Raw genomic sequence first — 19,446 nt, forward strand, 5'->3', positions numbered from 1 at the left:
TTAAAGTGAAGAAAATTGGCCAGGTTTGCAAGTCCTAATCACTGTCCATTGACACCTGATGGTGAAGCATATGTCCAGTTGTCACCTTGGGTTAGATTAGTACTTGATGTTTTTAGTCAAAAAGCTTGCTGTGTTTTATTAGTTGAACTCTGGTAAGATATATTTCCCATACTGTCTTCAGCCCATACATTTCTGAAGGCTTAGCAGTGGCTTTAATCAGAAGAATGAAAGTCTTCACTAATAATAGTCCCACAAAGTTTGCTTATCAATACCTATCACTGCATCATTCAAAGGGTTTGAGATTTGTAGAGTCGTGTGTGCACTGATTCTGAGAGATTTCTTTAAACTGAAGAGCACAAATTTTGGATATTTGGCTCTAACTGTGGATATCAATTTTTTTTTTTGAATCGTTGTGCAGAAATTCTTGGCCATTGTTTTTAAATGTTTAAATTAATGTTTTTAATGTACCTGCCTCAACCACTTCATCTGGCAGCTCATTCGATATACACACCTTTGGCAATAAGAAGTTGACCCCTCGTTCATTTCAAATCTTTCTCCCTTCACCTTAAGTCTATGTTTTTCAGTTTGCTATTCCTTTTCCTTTGGGGGGGGAGAAGACTGGTGAGCATTCACCCCATTTATGCTCCTCGTGGTCTTTTTCCATCTATGTAAGGCAGCCCTCATGATTTCTTTTCATCTCTAATCCACACTCAGTGTCCTATGTTTAAAGTTATCTTCCCAATCCTTCCTTATAACTTACGCCCTAGAGTCCCGGCAACATTCTCATAACTCATCTTTGCACTCTTTCCAGCTTAATGATGTCTTTCCTGTAACAGGATAACCAAAACTTTACACAGAACTCAGTACACAGGTGTGAAATCACCAATGTTTTGTACGACTGTAGCATAATATCCAACTCCTATACTCAGTGCTTTGAGTGGTGAAGGTCAAAGTGCCAAACACTACCATTCACCATTCTTTCGGGTAGAGGCCCTTCATCAGGGCTGGTAAAAGTTTTGATATTTATTGCAAAGGAAATAGATTACAAAAGTAAAGAAGACTTGCTAAATCATTCAGGAGTTTAATGTGGTCACACCTGGAGTGCTGATGTACTTTTGGATACTTTATCAAAACTAATTCTTGCTTTAGACTCAGCATCATTAAAAATTTTGTAAGTTTGACTTTTGGTGGTGGGTGTGGGTTGTTACATCACTGAGGAAAGACTTAGCAGGATGGATCTTGCAGGGTCCAAAAAATGAAGAGGTGATCTCATCTCATGAAATAGTGATGGGGCTGAAGAGGGTAGATGTCTGGAGCATAAATGATACTTGTGAAAGAACTCTTTTGAAAAGTTCCCTATCTTTCGAAATCTCTATTAGATTCTTCCAGCTATCTGATGCTTATGTGGTTGTGATTTTGATACTTATTCTATGTTTTGAACTGTTTAAACTCTTCAGCTGCCATGGGGAATTTAATTTCATGCTTTCCAATCATTTGTTTTATGTATTGGGCCATTATTCCAGCAACTTAGTCACATTTTATTTAAGTTTTAGTATCAAACAATTGGGTGTGCTGGAAAAATAAACATATCTGGCTTCATTTATGAAAGAGGACCAGATCTTCTCAGTTTGTTAAAAATACTTTGCTCTTGCTGAGCAGTTGCTTAGAATCTGGTCTGTACGATTTGTTCTGAGTACAAGTTTACTATTTATAATTGCTATGCAACAAAATCAACATTGGGTATTAGCTCTCTAGTGATTCACTTTTGCCAGCCAGGGATGTGATTAGGGGTCACACCCAAACATTAACCCATTTCCTTTGTATGTTATCTGTCACATGAGATTAGAGATTACTGCTGGTAATAATAGTAAATTAATGTTTAACATTTTTGTATGACATTTCATTTTCAGAGGGGTGTATTTGTGTAAAACAAATGGCAGGTAGATGTGAAAATAATTAGATTGTTAAGTAATTATCTGGCATTATCATTTGTAACTTCTAGTCTGTTTTTTAAAAATCTATTATTTTCAGGAAATAAAATTTTTACTGGAGGGGAATAAAGTGTGGTTTGCAGGATTGAGGCCTCTAGGTGTGTGCTCAGTTTGATCTGACTGCTTTTAGGTCTGGAGTGTGCTCTTAAAATGCTTTGTTACTTTACACTGGAGCCATCAACCATGTCTTTAAAAGATGGTGCTAGCCATAATTCTATCTTTTGCCATGGAGTGTTAAATGCAACTGGCACACTAGGCTTGTAATGAATGAAGGCATCAAAGCTTTCAGGATACCAGGTATTTATTTGCATGATTCACTTTGTCTGTTCACATACAAGCAATTTTGTTCAGTGGGTGGAGAGTTGGGAAGCTTGTGCCAAAAATGAACATGGGACAGATGTCTATGCTTGACTGCTAGTGGTGGCTCAAAGGACGGGGAAACTCAAATGATCACCAAAGCAGCAGCGTTATATCCTACCAAATAGGTTTGTCTTGTGGTGGAATGATAATAGAAAGGAAATGTAAATAATTTTTAAACGTGATCAACAAACAGTTAAATGTCTCTTTAAATTTGTGTGGCACTTTGCCATAAGATAAAGGAGATGCTGCTTTTTATTTCACATGTTGAGGAGACATTTAACAGTTAGGAAGTAAAATCAATTTAGTTTGAGAATGTTTGTGCTCTTGTGATTTTGTTGAGCTTTATTGCTATTGATGGAGCAGTGTGTTTTTCTCCTGCTTAGGGTAGTGGTCAGTAGTGCTGTGTTTGTTCTATTCTCATTTTACTCATGAGTAAAATCTACTTTTTAAAATTTTGCTCAGCTGGAACATTAATCTGCTCAGTAAAATGCGTGTCCATCACCAATGTTCCCAGTAAGGTGTGCATGTGTGCACACGCACAGATCTTTTGCTACTAGCGCACAAAAGAATTTAAACTGCGCACTAAAGGTTAATGCCTTCTACCTCATTGATATGTTAAGTGTATTTCACGATCATACACAATCACATTTCCTTTTCCTGTTTCTGATGCAGGCAGCATTGACAACATGAAGTTTGCAATGGTTTGTCTGCAGATTTTAATACTGGCTTATTTATACTGTTTTTATTGGAAGAAATTATTCAGTGCACACATGTTGTCACTAGGCAAAAAAACTGCACAGCACAAGGTTTTAGTGCACAGTGGTCATTACAAATTAGAGGGATCATTGTTCACCACATGACCTAAAACATTCTTCCTCTGATTAATTAATCAAACTAAAACTTTAGGTGTATGGGACCCTCCAACTGATTCAGTGAGCTGACTACATTGTAAACGAGTCTACTGTGTGCTCTTACCAATAAAGGATTTGATGGCTCATCTCTGCTTATGTGGAGGTCATCTTGGATATAAAATTAAAACTGACCCAAACTTGACCCAAGCTTGAATCCTTGCAATACCTCCCTTGTCCAATTTGAACTGACTGTTATGTGAAGTTGCTTGAGAATGAAAAGGCACACAAATAGATGATAAACAAATCATCCTGACCTGGTGAAATCACTGAACTAGTTTAGTATAGCCCAGCCTAGCTTAGCCTGACTTGAACCCAAAATGTTTACTCTGTCTGATTGGCACCTGGCAGATTTTGTTGGATTCTATCTGGTTTAGATGTGGTGGATGAACATGAGAACAAACCAGAAGTATTTTGTGCTTTATGCTTGCTTTATGTTTAACATTGTGAGCATATCTTTGGCTGATGTCTGCAATCTTTGTTTTAGGTTACATCGACTCACATATCCTTAGGGAAAGCCTGAGATGAAATTGCTTTATGCAGAACAATTACTTTAAGTTTCAGAACCCAGTGGCTCTTGCCTGCAAGTTGCCATGGAACTGATGAAAGTAGCTGAAATCTGATTCTCGTGCCCGTGTTACTGAAGGTGAAAGAGCAAGTTTCTGTATCTTCTGCCTGTTCAGTAATTGTTGTTGCCAAAGTTCTATTTAAATTATCAAAGTACATATGTTACCATATACAACCCTGGGATTCATTTTTGCATGAATTCGCAGTGAACACAAGAACACAAACGAATTAATGAAAGACTCACCCCACCCCCCCCACCCCCACAGAATGGACAAATAATTAATGTGCAAAAGACAACAAACTGAAAATACAAAAAAAAAATAAAAAACAATAAATATGGAGAACATGAGTCATGAAAGTGGGTCCATAGATTGTAGGAACAGTTCAGTGATGGAGCGAATGAAGTTATACCCTCTTATTCAACAGCTTGATGGTTGAACCTGAACCTGGGGGTGAGTCCTGCAGCTCCTGTGCTGCCACCTTGATGGCAGCAGTGAGAAGAGAGCGTGGTCGAGATGGTTTGCATTCTTGATAATGGATGCTACTTTCCTGCGACAGCTCTCCGTGTAGATGGGCTCAGTGCTTGGGAGGGCTTTACTGGTGATGGACTGGGTGGTATGCACTACTTTTTGTAGGCTTTTCTGTTCAAGAGCATTGGCGTTTCCGTACCTGGCCGTGACGCAACCAGTCAGTATACTCTCCACTGCACATCCATGGAAGTACTTATACAAATATTTGTGATTGCTGTATTAAGATAAATTCCAGCTCCATTTTGCTGCCCTCTTTCCTCTTTCTTCCTCCCCCCCCCCCCCCTCCATTTTGCCCTATTGTGGAATAACTATTACTCAGAGCCTGAAAGTTAATTGTGCCTCTTGGATCACCACGTCTGCACCAGGTATACAACTTGGATGCAGGGTGTAGTGAGACTGTCAGGAAGGACAAAAAGACATGGAGACAAAATTGTAAAGGGTGATAAATACAGGACTGAAGGTGGTATATTTGAATCCACACACTATATGGAATAATGTAGATGATCTTGTAGTGCAGTTAGAATTTGGCAGGTATGACATTGTTGCCATCACTGAGTCATAGTTGGGAGCTTAACATCCAAGAGTACGCATTGTATAACAAGGACAGGCATGTAGGCAGAGGATGTGGGGTGGTTTTGTTGATTTTTAAAAAAGTGAAATCAACTCCTTAGAAAGATGTGACACAGGATCGAAAGATGTAAAATTCTTGTGGATGGTGTTAAGAAACTGCAAGGGTAAAAATACTCCAATAGGAAGTATATACAGGCCTCTAAACAGTAGCCAGGATTGGGCTGCAAATTACAATGGAAGATAGAAAATGCATGTCAAAAAGGAAATGTTATGACAGTCATGGAGGATTTCAAAATGCTATTAGATTAGGGAAAATTAGGTTAGTGCTAGATACCAAGAGAGAATTTGCAGATTGCCTAAAGGGTTGCTCTTTAGAGCAGCTTGTGGTTTAGCCCACTAGGGGAAAGGCTTGTATTGTATTGTATCGGGTGTTGTGGTGATGAACCAGAGCTTAAGCTAAAGAAATTCTTTGGAAGTTTCTCCCTGTAACCTTTGATGTCTCAGTTAATCATAAACCTTTCAACCTCTGCTTTCAATATATCCAATGACTTGGCCTTCACAGCCCTCTGGCTAAAGAAGTTCCTCCTTAATTCTGTTCTGAATGGACATCCCTCTATTCTGAGGCTGTGCACTCTGGTCCTAGACTCACCCACTATAGGAAACGTCATCTCCACATTCACTTATCTAGGCTTTTCAATATTTGTTAGGTTTCAGTGAGATTCCCCCCCCCCCCACCCCATTCTTCTAAACTTCAGTGAGTACAGGCCCAAAGCAATCAGAAGCTCCTCATATGTTAACCCTTTCATTCCCTGAATCATTCTCATGAACCTTCTCTGGAACTTAAGGGATCAGCAGTGGAAAGAGTGTGCCGTTTCAAGTTGCTGCACCCAATATATGGATGCAATTACAAAAGAGGCACAACAGCAGCCATATTTCATTAGGAATTTGAGGAGACTTGACAAATTTCTACAGATGTACTGTGGAGAACATTATAACTAATTGCATCACTGTCTGGTATGGATGGGCCACTGCATAGGATTGTTAAAATCTGCAGAAAGTTGTAAACTCAGTCAGCTCCATCTTGGGCACTAGCCTCATCACCATCGAAGACACCTTCAAAAGGTGATACCTCAAAAAGTTGGCATTCATTATTAAGGACCCCCATCACCCAGGACATGCTCTCTTTTCATTGCTACCATCAAAGAGGAGTAGTTAGAGCCTGAAGCCAAACACACTAACATTTCAGGAACAGCTTCTTCCCCTCCACCATCAGATTTCTGAATGGAGAATGAACCTGTGTGCACTACCTCAGTATTTTTTTTTGCTCTTTTTCATTAGTTATTTGATTTGATTTTTTAATTTATGTTTAAATGTAAATGTATATGTATATGCATGTGTGTGTATGAATGTGTGTGTGTATATATGCGTGTGTGTGCACACACTCTCACACTCACTTACTATTTTAAAAACTGTTTGCTCCATAATGTCTAAAGGTTTTCCTGGCATCTCCAAGCTTGAATACTTGAAGCCACAGTGAGCAAAACAGTTCTGAATTGTCATACTACTTTATTTCTCGTCAACTGCACAGGACAACCAAGCTTTTGCTTCCTGAATACTTCTGGGTGTATCTTATGGATTATGGGTGGTCTATCATGAAAAATAGCAGTTATATTTCATTAGGAGTTTGAAGAGACTTCAATAGATGTACCATAGAGAGCACTCTGACAGGCTGCATCACTGACTGGTATGTGGGGAGGGGGCAGGAGTAGGTGGTGGTCGTGTGGCTACTACAGAAGACCGAAAGAAGCTACAAAAAGTCATAAATTTAGTCAGCTTCATCTTAGCTATTAGCCTCCCGTAGTACCCAAGACATCTTCAAGAAGCGCTAGTGAAGTTTAAGAGACTACTAGACAGGTATATGGAGGAATTTAAGGTGGGGAGGGTTATATGGGAGGCAGGGTTTGAAGGTCGGCACAACATTGTGGGCCGAAGGACCTGTAATGTGCTGTACTATTCTATGTTCTATGTAAGCAGTGCCTGAGAAAAGCAACGTCCATTATTAAGGACCTCCATCACCCAGGGGATGCCCTCTTCTCATTGATGGTGTCAGGAAGGAGGTACAGCAGCATGAAGCCAAACATTCAATGATTCAAGAACAACTTCTTCCTCTCTGCCATACCATTCCTAAATGCTCATTGAACCCGTGAGCACTCACTTTTTATATATGTATTTTTTCTTTCTATATTATCATGTATTACATTGAACTGCTGCTGCTAAGTTACCGAATTTCACAACACAAGCTGGTGATATTAAATCTGATTCTGATCCTTATCACGCATCAATTTTTTAAAACTTGCCTATATCTGTTATTTCAATTCATAATTCGAGTCAAAGTAACTGATGCCAAGGCAGTGTTTTGGCCCACAAATCAAACAGATCATCAATGGGGGGCAATTCAAAGAACTTCTAGTGGGATCGGAGAAAATCACATGGAAGGCATTCAAGAATGTTGAAAATTTTCTTGGCACTACAGAGCACCAAACTACATGCAGCTGGTTTCAAGCATACAAAACCATGAAGTGCACATGTCACTAAAGATTCATTTTCTGCATTCCCATTTAGACTACTTCCCTGCAAATTTTGGCATTTGTCAATGGTGAGCACGGTGAATGGTTTCACCAGTTCATTCCAGTCATGGAGAAATGGTATCAGGGCAACTGCAGTCTATCAGTGCTGGCTGATTATTGTTAGACACTTAAGCAAGAAGCCTCAGACACTGAGTATAAATGAAAAATATAAACATTTTTAGCTTAGTTGAACTATTGCAAAGTGTCAGCACTGTTATGCAATTAAATACATTATATTCAATAAAAGTTGTTACGTACCCGTGACACGTGACAGTGGTACCCTTGTCACGTGACTGGGGTTGAAGTTATACTGGACATGAGGTAATGGTGGAGTGATGTCATTTTCCCGCCAGTAGAGGTCATGTGACAGGTTTTTTCTACAGGGTATAAAAGGAAGACCCACCCTGTCAGGTGGGGCAGTTCGTGGCTGGATTTGCCAAGATGACTTCATATCACTGTGTGATTTAATGTGATGACGCAGTTTAGTTAAAAATGAAGTTTTATATAATGCCTAAAGTTTAAAAGGTCAGAGCCAACGGTTTCTTTGCTGATGGAGAGTGAAGAGAAGTTTGGAAAATGGAGATCGAGAAAAATCGATTTTCAATGGATTGACTTCGACCTTGTGTGATCCTCATTCGGAAGGATTTCGTTTACTATTCTCACGATAGTCTCCGCTGGAAAAAGCGGGAGATTGAGAATATTATGGAAGGAAGGTCAGTCACTTTAAGTTGTTATATTTAATAAAATTCGACGTGGGAGTTCGACGCTGGGAATCGAAGGACATCGACGTGGAAGAGAATTTACATCGCTTTAAAAAGTCTCTCCTTTTAAAAGTACCGTGTGCTTTTGAACTGTCGGCATATCGTTTTAAAATACTGCTTTCTTTCGACATACCGTTTTAAAAAAACTGAGTTCCTTTCAATACCGCTTTAAAGACTGTTTGGGACTGCAACGCTATTAAGGACTGTTTGAGCAGCTGCCAGCAGCTGAGCTCGGGTCATTGTTTGGGTTTGTTTACTTTTGAAGGGGGTTTGTTATCAGTGTTTAATAAACGTGTTATTCGTTATAAAACCCCTTGCCTAACTCATCTATATTATTGTTGCCCGAATACGTAACAAAGTTAATTTCTTGTTTCTCCAAATTACTATGTGATACAAGTAGTCTGAAATTATATTTGTGTTCAGCTTCAAATGGCCTTTCATAAATACTGGTTTAAAAAAAAATTGAGGAAGCAACATTTTCAAATTTATTTGTTGTCCAGTGCAATCAATGAAAAAAGTTACTATTTTTGAACACACACAGACGCACCCCTGGCACTACTGTATTTTAAGAACAGTTCACCCTAAGCATGGTGTGGAGTCTAATGGCAATGCAAGTACACACGACTGTTGCTAGTATGAAACAGTTTAGAAACACCTGGAAAACACTAGCAGTATGCCAGAAATTTAAGAATGGCAGAAGTAAGTTGCTATTACTAGGAAGGTATTTGGAAAGCTGAAAGGTCTGAAGATGGTTAAATCTCCTGTTCTGGATGGACTACATCCCAAGGTTCTGAAAGAAGTAGCTGAAGAGATTGTAGAGGTATTATTAGTGATCTTTCAAGAATCACTAGAGTCTCGAATGATTCTGGAAGTCTGAACAACCTCAAAAGTCGTTCCAGTTTTTAAGAAGGGAGGGAGGCAAAGGTAAGGAAATTATAGACCAGCTAGCCTGACCTCAGTGGTTAGCCAGATGTTTAGAGTTCATTAGGATTCAGAGTACTTGGAGGCACTAGATAAAATAGGCCAAAATCAGCAAGACTTCCTTGAGGGGAAATCTTACCTAACGAATCTTACTGGTATTCTTTGAGGAAATAACAGGCAGAATAGACAAAGGTGAGGCAGTAGATGTGGTTTACTTGAATTTTCAGAAGGCCTCTGGCAAGGTGCCACACATGGGTCTGCTAAACAAGATAAAAGCTCATGATATTACAGGAAAGATACTAGAATGGATAAAGTTTGGCTGACTGGCAAGAGGCAACGAGTGGGAATAAAGGAATACCTCCAGCTTTTTGTTCATGGTTCTGTTAGTTCTCAGCGGTTTCATAGCATTCGATCAACTGGATTTAATAAATCCTGCATCATTTTGAGTAATTGCACTTTTGTATTTCTCATGTTGGCTAATCATACATCCTTTGTTTATTGCACTTCATCTTGTTGTGTGTTCCTCAGCACTTTGCCATTACAGGTAGTTCCCGGGTTACGTACGAGTTCCGTTCCTGAGCTCGTCTTTAAGTCAGATTTGTACGTAAGTCGGACCAAGTACATCCAGTATTATTTAGCGTCAGTTCGTCAAACGTTTGGCTTAGTATATAGTATATATTTTACCTTTCTATGCATATAATACACTTAAGAAACGTATGTATTCCAATAATTAAACCACTGCGTTGCTTAGTAATAATTGTAGCTTTCATCAGGGCAGGGCGTTTCACATGCTCCATTATTCTCACTTTATCCGTTATCCTTTAAAATTGTTCTGATTGTTGACCGACTGTAGCCTAACGCTTTTCCAATGACCAATGGCATTTCACCCCTTTCCAAACGCTTTATTATTTCCACTTTATTTTTAATTGCAATCACTTACCGTCAATGGAACAGAAACACTGTGGGCAGCGGGTCCAGAGGTCCACTGGCTCCTAAGGACCACTGCACTGAGACAGGCTAAATGGGACAAGTGGGGGCTGTGCTGAGTCTGGGTATTTGATCCTCCACGATATTCCGTGTGGGAATTTAAACTGGAGGTGGCAGTGTTTTTTTTACGAGGTCGAGTTGCGAGCTCAACGTCAACCCAGCACGGATGGTACGGGAGTCACTGGATCGACATCAACCCGGCACGGGAGCAGACTGTCACTGGATCGAACCTCCGTTCTTGAGCCCAGCACTGATCTCACTGCGTCACCATCTGACCGGAATGTGGGGGGGGGGGGGGGGGGTGGCGAGGTCAGGGTGAATCTTACTAAGAAAAATTTAAGCCAAATACAAAGTTAAACACTCAACACAGTGTCAATGGCAATGACTTAAAATGGCGGACAGCATCGCGATCCGACTTAAAATGGCGGACGGCATCGTGATCTGACTTAAAATGGTGGACGGCGTTCTCCTTCCTCGGTTCGTAAGTATGAGTTGTCCATAAGTCGGACGTTCGTAACTTGGGGACTACCTGTATAAACAAATAGTTTTTTTTTACGGGTAACTGCACTTTCCTGTTTAAGAATAATGCACTGTAATTGAGAAATGCAGAATATTCTGGATGTTGGAAAATGCAGGAAACACTCAGTTTAAGAAACATAATTAAAAAAAAATAAAAACACAAAATGCTGGCAGAACTCAACAAGCTAGACAGCATCTATGGGAGGAGGTAGTGACGACTTTTCGGGCCGAAACCCTTCATCAGGAGTGAAGTAACATGGGATGGTCGAAGACCATTTAAGAAATTTTTTTAAAGTTTAAGTTAAGAATTAAGTTTAAGAAACATCTTTAGAGTGGAATAGTTTACATTCTTAGCTTAAGTCTGTTGCCTCTACTTTAACCAGAGGAACTTGGCTGGAATTTGAGTATCCAACAAGGTGTCTTCAGTTAAAAAATTCTTATTTCCCTTTTCCCACCCCTACATACAAATGCTGTAATTGCACTGAAGGGACATTGTTTACTTTTTTGTCTGCCTCATGCATTTTAACTAATTTTACTGCTTCTCTGTGCTCAGTTTCCATCAACATTGTCCTTGCCACTCATTTGAAAACATTTTGAGATCATTCCTCTTTAGCCTAGAATTGAACTCCATCAGTAATTGTGATGACTCAGACCCGGATACAAATTTATTAATGGCAAATAATGTTGAAATATTGGCAGAACATTCTGTTTTGTTAATGTTGAAGGGTAGACTAGCTGGCTGCCAGTGTTGTATGTGTCCTTTTTATAATTGTACTTTAAGTGATTAAGGTATCATGGTTTGTTGTGACATAGATCTGTAGTTCTTCTGAAACATTCTATTCCAGCAAAAATGTTTGAAGATTTGATCTGTTACATATCTCAGTTCATTTAAAAACTTTATTGCTGATTTAATTATTTTAAACATTGCCTGCTCACTGTTGTTAATCTCATAAGTAGTATCATTGTAGCATCTTCCAAATTAAGTGATAGGACAGAATACAATTGTCTGCATTAAAATGAACAGCAGACCGAGCCATTGGCTAATAGCTGGCAGTTCTGAAGGGAACTACAGGCAATCAGCCATTTGCAGCTCAGCGTGTCTGGGACTTTTGTGCATCCTCAAGTCAAGTCACTCTTATTGTCATTTCGACCATAACTGCTGGTACAGTACATAGTAAAAATGAGACAATATTTTTCAGGACCATGGTGTTACATGACACAGTCCTACTGACATACTGAGGAGGGGGGCCAGCATGATTTATTACTTCATTCTTTGTTAGTATTATAATTTGTTTTTCATTATTAATTATATTTTTGCAATTTTTAATGTTACTCCAAACATGTTAGTTTTAAAATGCCCCTAACTAGCCAATAAACTTTTGATAGATCTGCTGCATTGAGAGAGCATCCCGTTTGTTTGTGCATAACTGCTGAATGGCTCCTGCTTCATCTTGTCACATGCCCCTTTGATGTGAAATTCAGGGAGCAAAACCAAACAATATGTGGCTTTATTTTCAGCCTGCTGATCATCTGCACAAATTCACCAGCTCACAGAAATTTAGTCTCCATGTTTGCTGCTTGATGGTGTACCACCAGTGATCCTAACCAAAACACCTCGAACAGGGCCAACCTGAAACAAGCTTGCTTCATTGTTTCCACTTCTTCCTCTCCATAAAGTTTCATCTTCAACAAAATTACTGTGGGTGTGGAGTTTTTCTTCAGAACTAATTGAAGGCTGTTTCACCTTTAGTCATGATGTTGTATCTCATCAGACAACTTGCAGTATGAATTTAATGTTTGCCTTTGAGCAAGTCTCAAATGCATATTGACCTCCAAGCCATTATCAACCTTTTTAATGCAGTGTATGAAGAGATGAGCTTTGCATCTTTGTCTGTGTGACAACGATTCTATACTATATTGTCCCAATATACCACACTGCTTTTTGACAAAAGTCAGAAGAGCAGAAAACAGATTCTGTGGACATGAAAGAATCACCCAGATGGTATGTTGCCTCCCAGGTTCCATGGTCAGAGCAGGGTGAACAGCTGGAAGTCGTGGTACACATTAGTACCAAAGACATTGAAAAAGAAAGCCCTTAACTCCGAGTGGAGTCATTGGGACGCCGTCGTGACGGCGTTTTTTTTCAGCAGGCTTTCTCATTTTTACGAGGCCGAGTTGCTAGCTCGACCCTCAACCCAGCATGGATGGAAAGCGTGCAAGGGAGCCAGCTGGATTCAAACTTGGGAGCCTTCGCTCCGAAGTCCGGCACTGATGCCACTATGCCACCAGCTGGCATATTAGTACCAAAGACATGGGTAGGAACAGGGAGGAGGTCCTGAAGAGAGAATATAGGGAGATGGGCAGAAAGCTGAAAAGCAGTGCTTCCAGGGTGGTAATCTCAGGATTGTTGCCATATGCCAGTGAATACTTTATTGTCACCAAACAATTGATACCAGAGTGTACAATCATCACAGCGATATTTGATTCTGTGCTTCATGCTCCCTGAAGTACAAATCGAAGTAAATATAATAAAAATTGAAATTATAGATCATAATTAGAAAATAGAAAAGGGAAAGTAAGGTAGTGCAAGTCAGGTCCGGATATTTGGAAGGTACGGTCCAGATCTGGGTCAGGATCCATTCAGCAGTCTTATCACAGTTGGAAAGAAGCTGTTCCCAAATCTGGGCGTATGAATCTTCAAGCTCCTGAACCTGCTTCCGGAGGGAAGAGGGACAAAAAGTGTTTTGGCTGGGTGGGTCATGTCCTTGATTATCCTGGTAGCACTGCTCTGACAGCGTGCAGTGTAAAGTGAGTCCAGGGATGGAAGATTGGTTTGTGTCATGTGCTGGGCTATGTTCACGATCTTCTGCAGCTTCTTCCGATCTTGGACAGGACAACTTCCATACCAGGTTGTGATGTACCCTAGAAGAATGCTTTCTATGGTGCATCTATAAAAATTAGTGAGTGTTTTAGGGGACAGGCCAAATTTCTTCAGCTTTCTCAGGAAGTAAAGATGCTGGTGGTCCTTCTTGGCAGTGGACTCTGCTTGGTTAGACCAGGTCAGGTCATTTGTGATATTCACCCCAAGGAACTTAAAGCTTTTGACCTGTTCCACCTGCGCACCACCGATGTAGATGGGGTCATGCAATCTGCTACTCCTTCTGAAGTCAACAACCAATTATTTTGTCTTGCTGACATTGAGGGATAGGTTATTGTCTTCGCACCATACCACCAGGTTCTTAATTTCCTCTCTGTACTCAGACTCATCATTACCCAAGATACAGCCTACAATTGTGGTGTCATCAGCAAACTTGTATATTGAGTTCGATGGAAACATGGCTGCACAATCATGGGTGTACAGTGAGTACAGCAGGGGGCTGAGTACACAGCCTTGTGGGGCACCGGTGCTCAGAGTGATTGTAGAGGAGAGCTTGTCCCCTATTTTTACAGCCTGGGTCCTGTCTGTGAGGAAGTTGAAGATCCAGCTGCAGATCTGAGTGCTAATACCCAGGTTCCAGAGCTTAGGAATCAGTTTATTTGGAATGATGGTATTAAAAGCAGAACTGTAGTCAATGAAAAGGAGCCTTACATATGCGTCTTTATTCTCCAGGTGTTCTAAGGAGGAATGTAGTGCCAGAGAGATGGCATCTGCCGTTGACCTGTTGCTCCGGTAGGCGAATTGCAAAGCGTCGAGATTGACCGGTAGGTTATGGTTGATGTGTGCCATAACCAATCGCTCGAAGCACTTCATAGCAATTGATGTCAGAGCCACAGGTCGATAGTCATTCAAGCATGCTACCTTCCTTTTCTTTGGCACCTGGGTTATAGTTGCCTTCTTAAAACATGAGGGGATCTTAGACTGAAGCAGGGAGCAGTTGAAGATGTCAGCAAACACTCCAGCTAGCTCGCTTGCACAGGCCCCCCGTCCCAGGACGCCATCTGGGCCCGTCGCCTTCCTTGGATTTATCTTCAGGAAGGCTCTTCTAATGTCTTCCTCAGTGACGATGAATCTCGATGCCACCAGGTCCGGTTCATCCGGAGGGGGCAGGACGCTCCTCTTCTGTTCGAATTTTGTGTAGAATACGTTAAGTTCGTCAGGAAGAGAAGCGCTGCAGTTATTGATATTCCCAGCCTTTTCTTTGCGCACAGTGATCTTATTTAGACCCTGCCACAGTCTACTGGCGTCCCTCTGGTTAGACTGGGCTTCCAACTTGGCTCGATATTGACCCTTGGCACCACTAATGGCTTTCCTGAGTGCACGCCTGGATTCCGTGTAGCGACTGGTATCCCCGGACCTAAAAGCCGCAGCTCTAGCATTCAAAAGGGACTGGACCTCATAATTCATCCAAGGTTTCTGGTTAGGGAATACCCAGACCATCTTGTGAGACACACAGTCCTCTGTGCATTTCCAGATAAAGTCCACGACAGCTGAGGCATACTCATCGAGGTTAGCTGCTGAGTCCTTGAATACTAACCAGTCCACCGATTCAAAGCGTCACGGAGGACCTCATCCGTTTCCTCTGTCCAATGCGACACCACTTTTGACACCGTGACCTCCCGCTTCAGTTTTTTGTTTGTAAGCCGGGAGGAGGAGTATGGCTTGATGGTCTGATTTTCCGAAGTGAGGTTATGGGACGGAACAGTAGGCATCCTTGACTTCTGTGTAGTAGTGGTCAAGTATATTCGTGCCGCTAGTGGAGCAGGAGACATGTTGGTATAACTTTGGCAGCACTTTTCTGAGGTTGGCCTGGTTAAAGTCCAATAATTAATGAATAGGATGATTTGGCAGATAAATTTGTGGCTGAAGAATTGGTGCGGGGGATGGGGGTACAAGGTTTGAGATTTCTGAATCATTGGGATCACTTCGAGGGAAGGCATAAGCTGTACAAAAAGATGGATTACCCCTAAACCCGAGGGAGACCAATATCCTTGTGGGTATTTTTGCTAGAGCTGTAGAGGAGAGTTTAAACTAATTTGGCAGGGGGATGGGAGCGGAGTGATAGAGCTGAGGTTGGTATAGTTGGTATACAAGTAGATGTTATGTGTAGTGAGACTGAGGAAGAACAGGCAGATGATAGGGTAAAATTGCAGTCAGCAGGATGAGTTAAAATCAAAAATGGTAATGAATACAGGACTGAAAATGTTATTCCGTATATTGTGTCCATTCAAATATAAGGTTGGTGATTATGTGGTGCATTTAGAGCTTGGCAGGTTTGATGTTGTGAGTCATGGCTGAAAGAAGATCATAGTTGAGAGCTTAATATTCTAAGGATACACATTGTATTGAAATGGCAGATAAGCAGTGGTGGTGGGGTGGCTTGTTGGTTTAAAAAAACATGAAATCAAATCCTTAGAGGTGGCATAGGGTTTGAAGATGTAGAATCCTTGAGGGTAGAATTAAGAAACTGCAAGACTAAAAAGACTTGGAGTTTTTTTTTTACAGATCTCTGAACAGTGGGTAGGATTGGACTACAAGTTACAATGTAAGATAGAAAAGGCTTGTTAAAAGAGCAATATTGTGATAATCATGGGGGATTCAATATGCAGTAGACTGGGGGGAAATCAGGTTGCTGCTGGATCCCAAGAGAGGAAATTTGTGGAATGCCAGTGAGATTGCTTTCTAGAGTAACTTGTGGTTGAGCTAGTGGAATGGCAATTATGTTGAGTGTTGTATAAAGATCCAGATTTGATTGGGAAGCTTAAGGTAAAGGAACCCTTGGGCAGCAGGAATCATAATATGATAGAGTTCACCCTGCAGTTTGAGAAGAAGATTGTCAAATGTATTGGTATTCCAGTGAAGTAAAGGGAATTACAGAGGTATGGGAGAGGAGCTAGTCAAATTTGATTGTAAGGTGACACTAGCCGGGATGGCAGCAGAGCAACAATGGCTAGTGTTGCTGGGGAAAAATTTAGAGATCCCATCCCAGAGATGCAGAAGTATTCTAAAGTGAGGATGAGGCAACTGTGACTAACAAGGGAAGCCAAAGAGAGCATGAAAACAATAGATAGGGTACATGATATTGGACAAATTACTGGGAAGCTTTTAAAGACCAACAAAGCATCTTAAAAAATCCATAAAGAGAGAAAAGATGAAACATTGGTCATATCAGAAGCCACAAAGTTTGAATGGGAACAAATAAGCCCCAGTATTGTGGAAATACCCAAGATGGAAAGGGCTGTGTCTTCCCAGATATCCCTCAGTTTTTGTTTTCAGTCTTTTACAGTAGGAAAATTGGAACTAGTAGGGATAGAGCACTGCAAATCCGAACAGCAAAATGTAGTCATTAGATCCTGTTGCATTTTACCTGAAATACCAACCATCCCTTTGCCTCTGCACACGTGCTTGACCTGCTGGTTTGCTGGTTTACTTTGATTTGGATTTCAGCATAATGCTCGGTATCCAGTAGTTGAAACCTAATTACTACCCATGAAGTGCTCTGCATTGTGGCACAGCCACGACAGTGTTACAAAGAGTCATTTGGATCTCTAGGACCATACAATAAAAAGAAAAAATCTTCTGTGGGATGAGAAGAATGTGTGGGTGAGAGCAAGCACGATTCTGTCCTTTATAACTTAAAGGGCAAAGAAATAAAGGACTTGTATTTTCTATTGAAGCTGTGAGTTTGTTTCTTTTCTAAAGAAGTTTGTTTTTAGGCTATCTGAATGTTTATTGATTTGTTTTTGGTGTATTAAAATTTTGAGTTTTCTCATCACATAGTGAAGCAGATTTGTTTCGGAAAATTAAACCCAGTTTCCAGATTTTCATTATCTTGTGGTTTTGGGTATATTTAATGCAAAAATGACAATATCGTCTAAAGGACACTGACAACCAGAACTGAAAGAGCTGCTCCAATTAATGATACTCCATAAATATTAAAAGATGTTGAATACATTCAGCACATCAGGCTGAATGTGAGGGGTATTTATCAGAATTAACTGACCTAAAACTGGTTTCTCTTTTCACAAATGCTGTTTGACCTGCTGAATTTTTCCAGTATTTAATATTTTTATTTCAGATTTTCAGCATCTGTATTTTCTTGCTGTTACACTAATTCCATTCAGTACTGACGTGCTTTTAACCAGTTAGGTCCAACTCATCCCAAAGCCAGGTTTCTAGTTAGCTGTGCCCAATAACAAACTGCACTGGTGATTTGTACTTGAAAAGAAGTTCAATAGGTTATCAAAGAATACAGACATCAAAACTAGAGATGGTAATTACATACTATAAATAAGAAAACTCTGGCAGTCTATCTGGAGTTTAGGGGCCATGGGAAGAAAGTTAACCTTTCAACTCAGTCAACTGATGAAAGGTCATCAGTCTAACAGATTAACTGTTTCGCTCTCTATAGATGCTGCCTGATTTTATGTACTTACAGCATTTTCTTTTTTATTTCTGATATTTAGAGTACACAGGATTGTGCTTATGAGATGAGATTGAAATGAATTGTCTTAATGTTTTTCTTTGCAGCTGTTTGATAGGGTGAGAGAAGACTTCCAGAAAAAGATTATTCCTATTTGCAGTGAGCTGATGCAACCTAATCTGGCAATCAGCTCAGAAGATACCGAACGATTGCTCTCCTGCATTAATATAATCTTCCACTGTGCAGCCACCATACGATTTGATGAGCCTTTGAAGTATGTCCCAGAATAACTTTCCTGTCAAACTTAAGAGTTATATTTTATTAATATCTGCTTTTTCTGTTTACCGTTATTTGGTACCAATAATTAACTTTGCATACAATTTTCAGTTGTTGCCGTTTATAACCCTGGTAATAATTGAGTTTAATTTTTTTTCCCCTGTTACTTTTATTTTTCCCCTAACTCTTGTGTAGGTTATCTTATCAGTGTAATCTTTCTGGTCTACTTTTGAGATAATTTCACCTAATAGTCTCACAAAAATGAAGAATATTTATTTATTTTATTTTTATTTATTTTATTAATGAAGAACAATTAATCCTGCTAAAGAACATTCTAAAATAGATTTACTTCATGATATGATTTAGCAATACCAGAGAAAATCTGATCTTATTAATTGGAAGATATTGTGTACAACATTGATATTTTGCACATTATAAAGTTTATCAGAGCAATTCTAAGGTTTAATAAATCATGGAAATTAGTGCATTTTTAACTGAAAACAACACTTTCACATTTTAATGAAGAAAATACATGGTTATTAGCATAATTTATCAGTACAAGATCTCTAGCAAAATTGATTAAAATAACTGTCACAGTCTAGAATTTAAAGCAGGCTTTTCCCTTTCAGTTATGGAATGAGAAATGCAACCATTTCTGACCTCAAACTGGTACACAAGAAGTGTAACAGGTCTTTTATTGTAGGGTAATGAGTGGTTTCTTTTCATTCAAGTTTTACCAGGCCATGAGCATCTTATATCTTCAAGGTTTCTACTAATACTGCTCTTCACCCAGTTGTTTAAGCTTATTGTGATGATAGTTCACACTCCAGCATTTCAAAGTTAAGCCCTTGATTCTTCATAGCAGTGCAACAGAAATTGTATTTGAAATGAGATGAAGAGATTAAACTTGCATTGTTCAGTGTTGTGCACCCTGTATTCCGTCTTACTAAATTGAGAACAGATCAGCCATTTCAGAGTTTTATCACAAAAAACAATACAGCACAGAAATAGGCTCTTCAGTCCAAGGAACCTGTGCCTAGTATGAATCCAAATTAAACTTTGCGTGCA

The 19,446-nt window shown here is 39.9% G+C and overlaps 1 protein-coding gene across 5 annotated transcripts in view; it reads left to right on the top strand.

Moving 5' to 3' along the window:
• LOC140734848 (fatty acyl-CoA reductase 1) overlaps nucleotides 1–19,446 on the top strand; it is a 157,108-nt gene that overhangs the window by 78,189 nt on the left and 59,473 nt on the right. For all 5 annotated transcript variants that reach the window (XM_073059435.1, XM_073059437.1, XM_073059436.1 and 2 more), the window contains one exon: nucleotides 18,210–18,376. In XM_073059435.1, coding sequence (XP_072915536.1) covers nucleotides 18,210–18,376 — 167 coding nt within the window. The remainder of the gene's footprint in view (nucleotides 1–18,209; nucleotides 18,377–19,446) is intronic.

Source organism: Hemitrygon akajei, chromosome 10, assembly GCF_048418815.1.
Source record: "Hemitrygon akajei chromosome 10, sHemAka1.3, whole genome shotgun sequence".
Taxonomy (NCBI): domain Eukaryota; kingdom Metazoa; phylum Chordata; class Chondrichthyes; order Myliobatiformes; family Dasyatidae; genus Hemitrygon; species Hemitrygon akajei.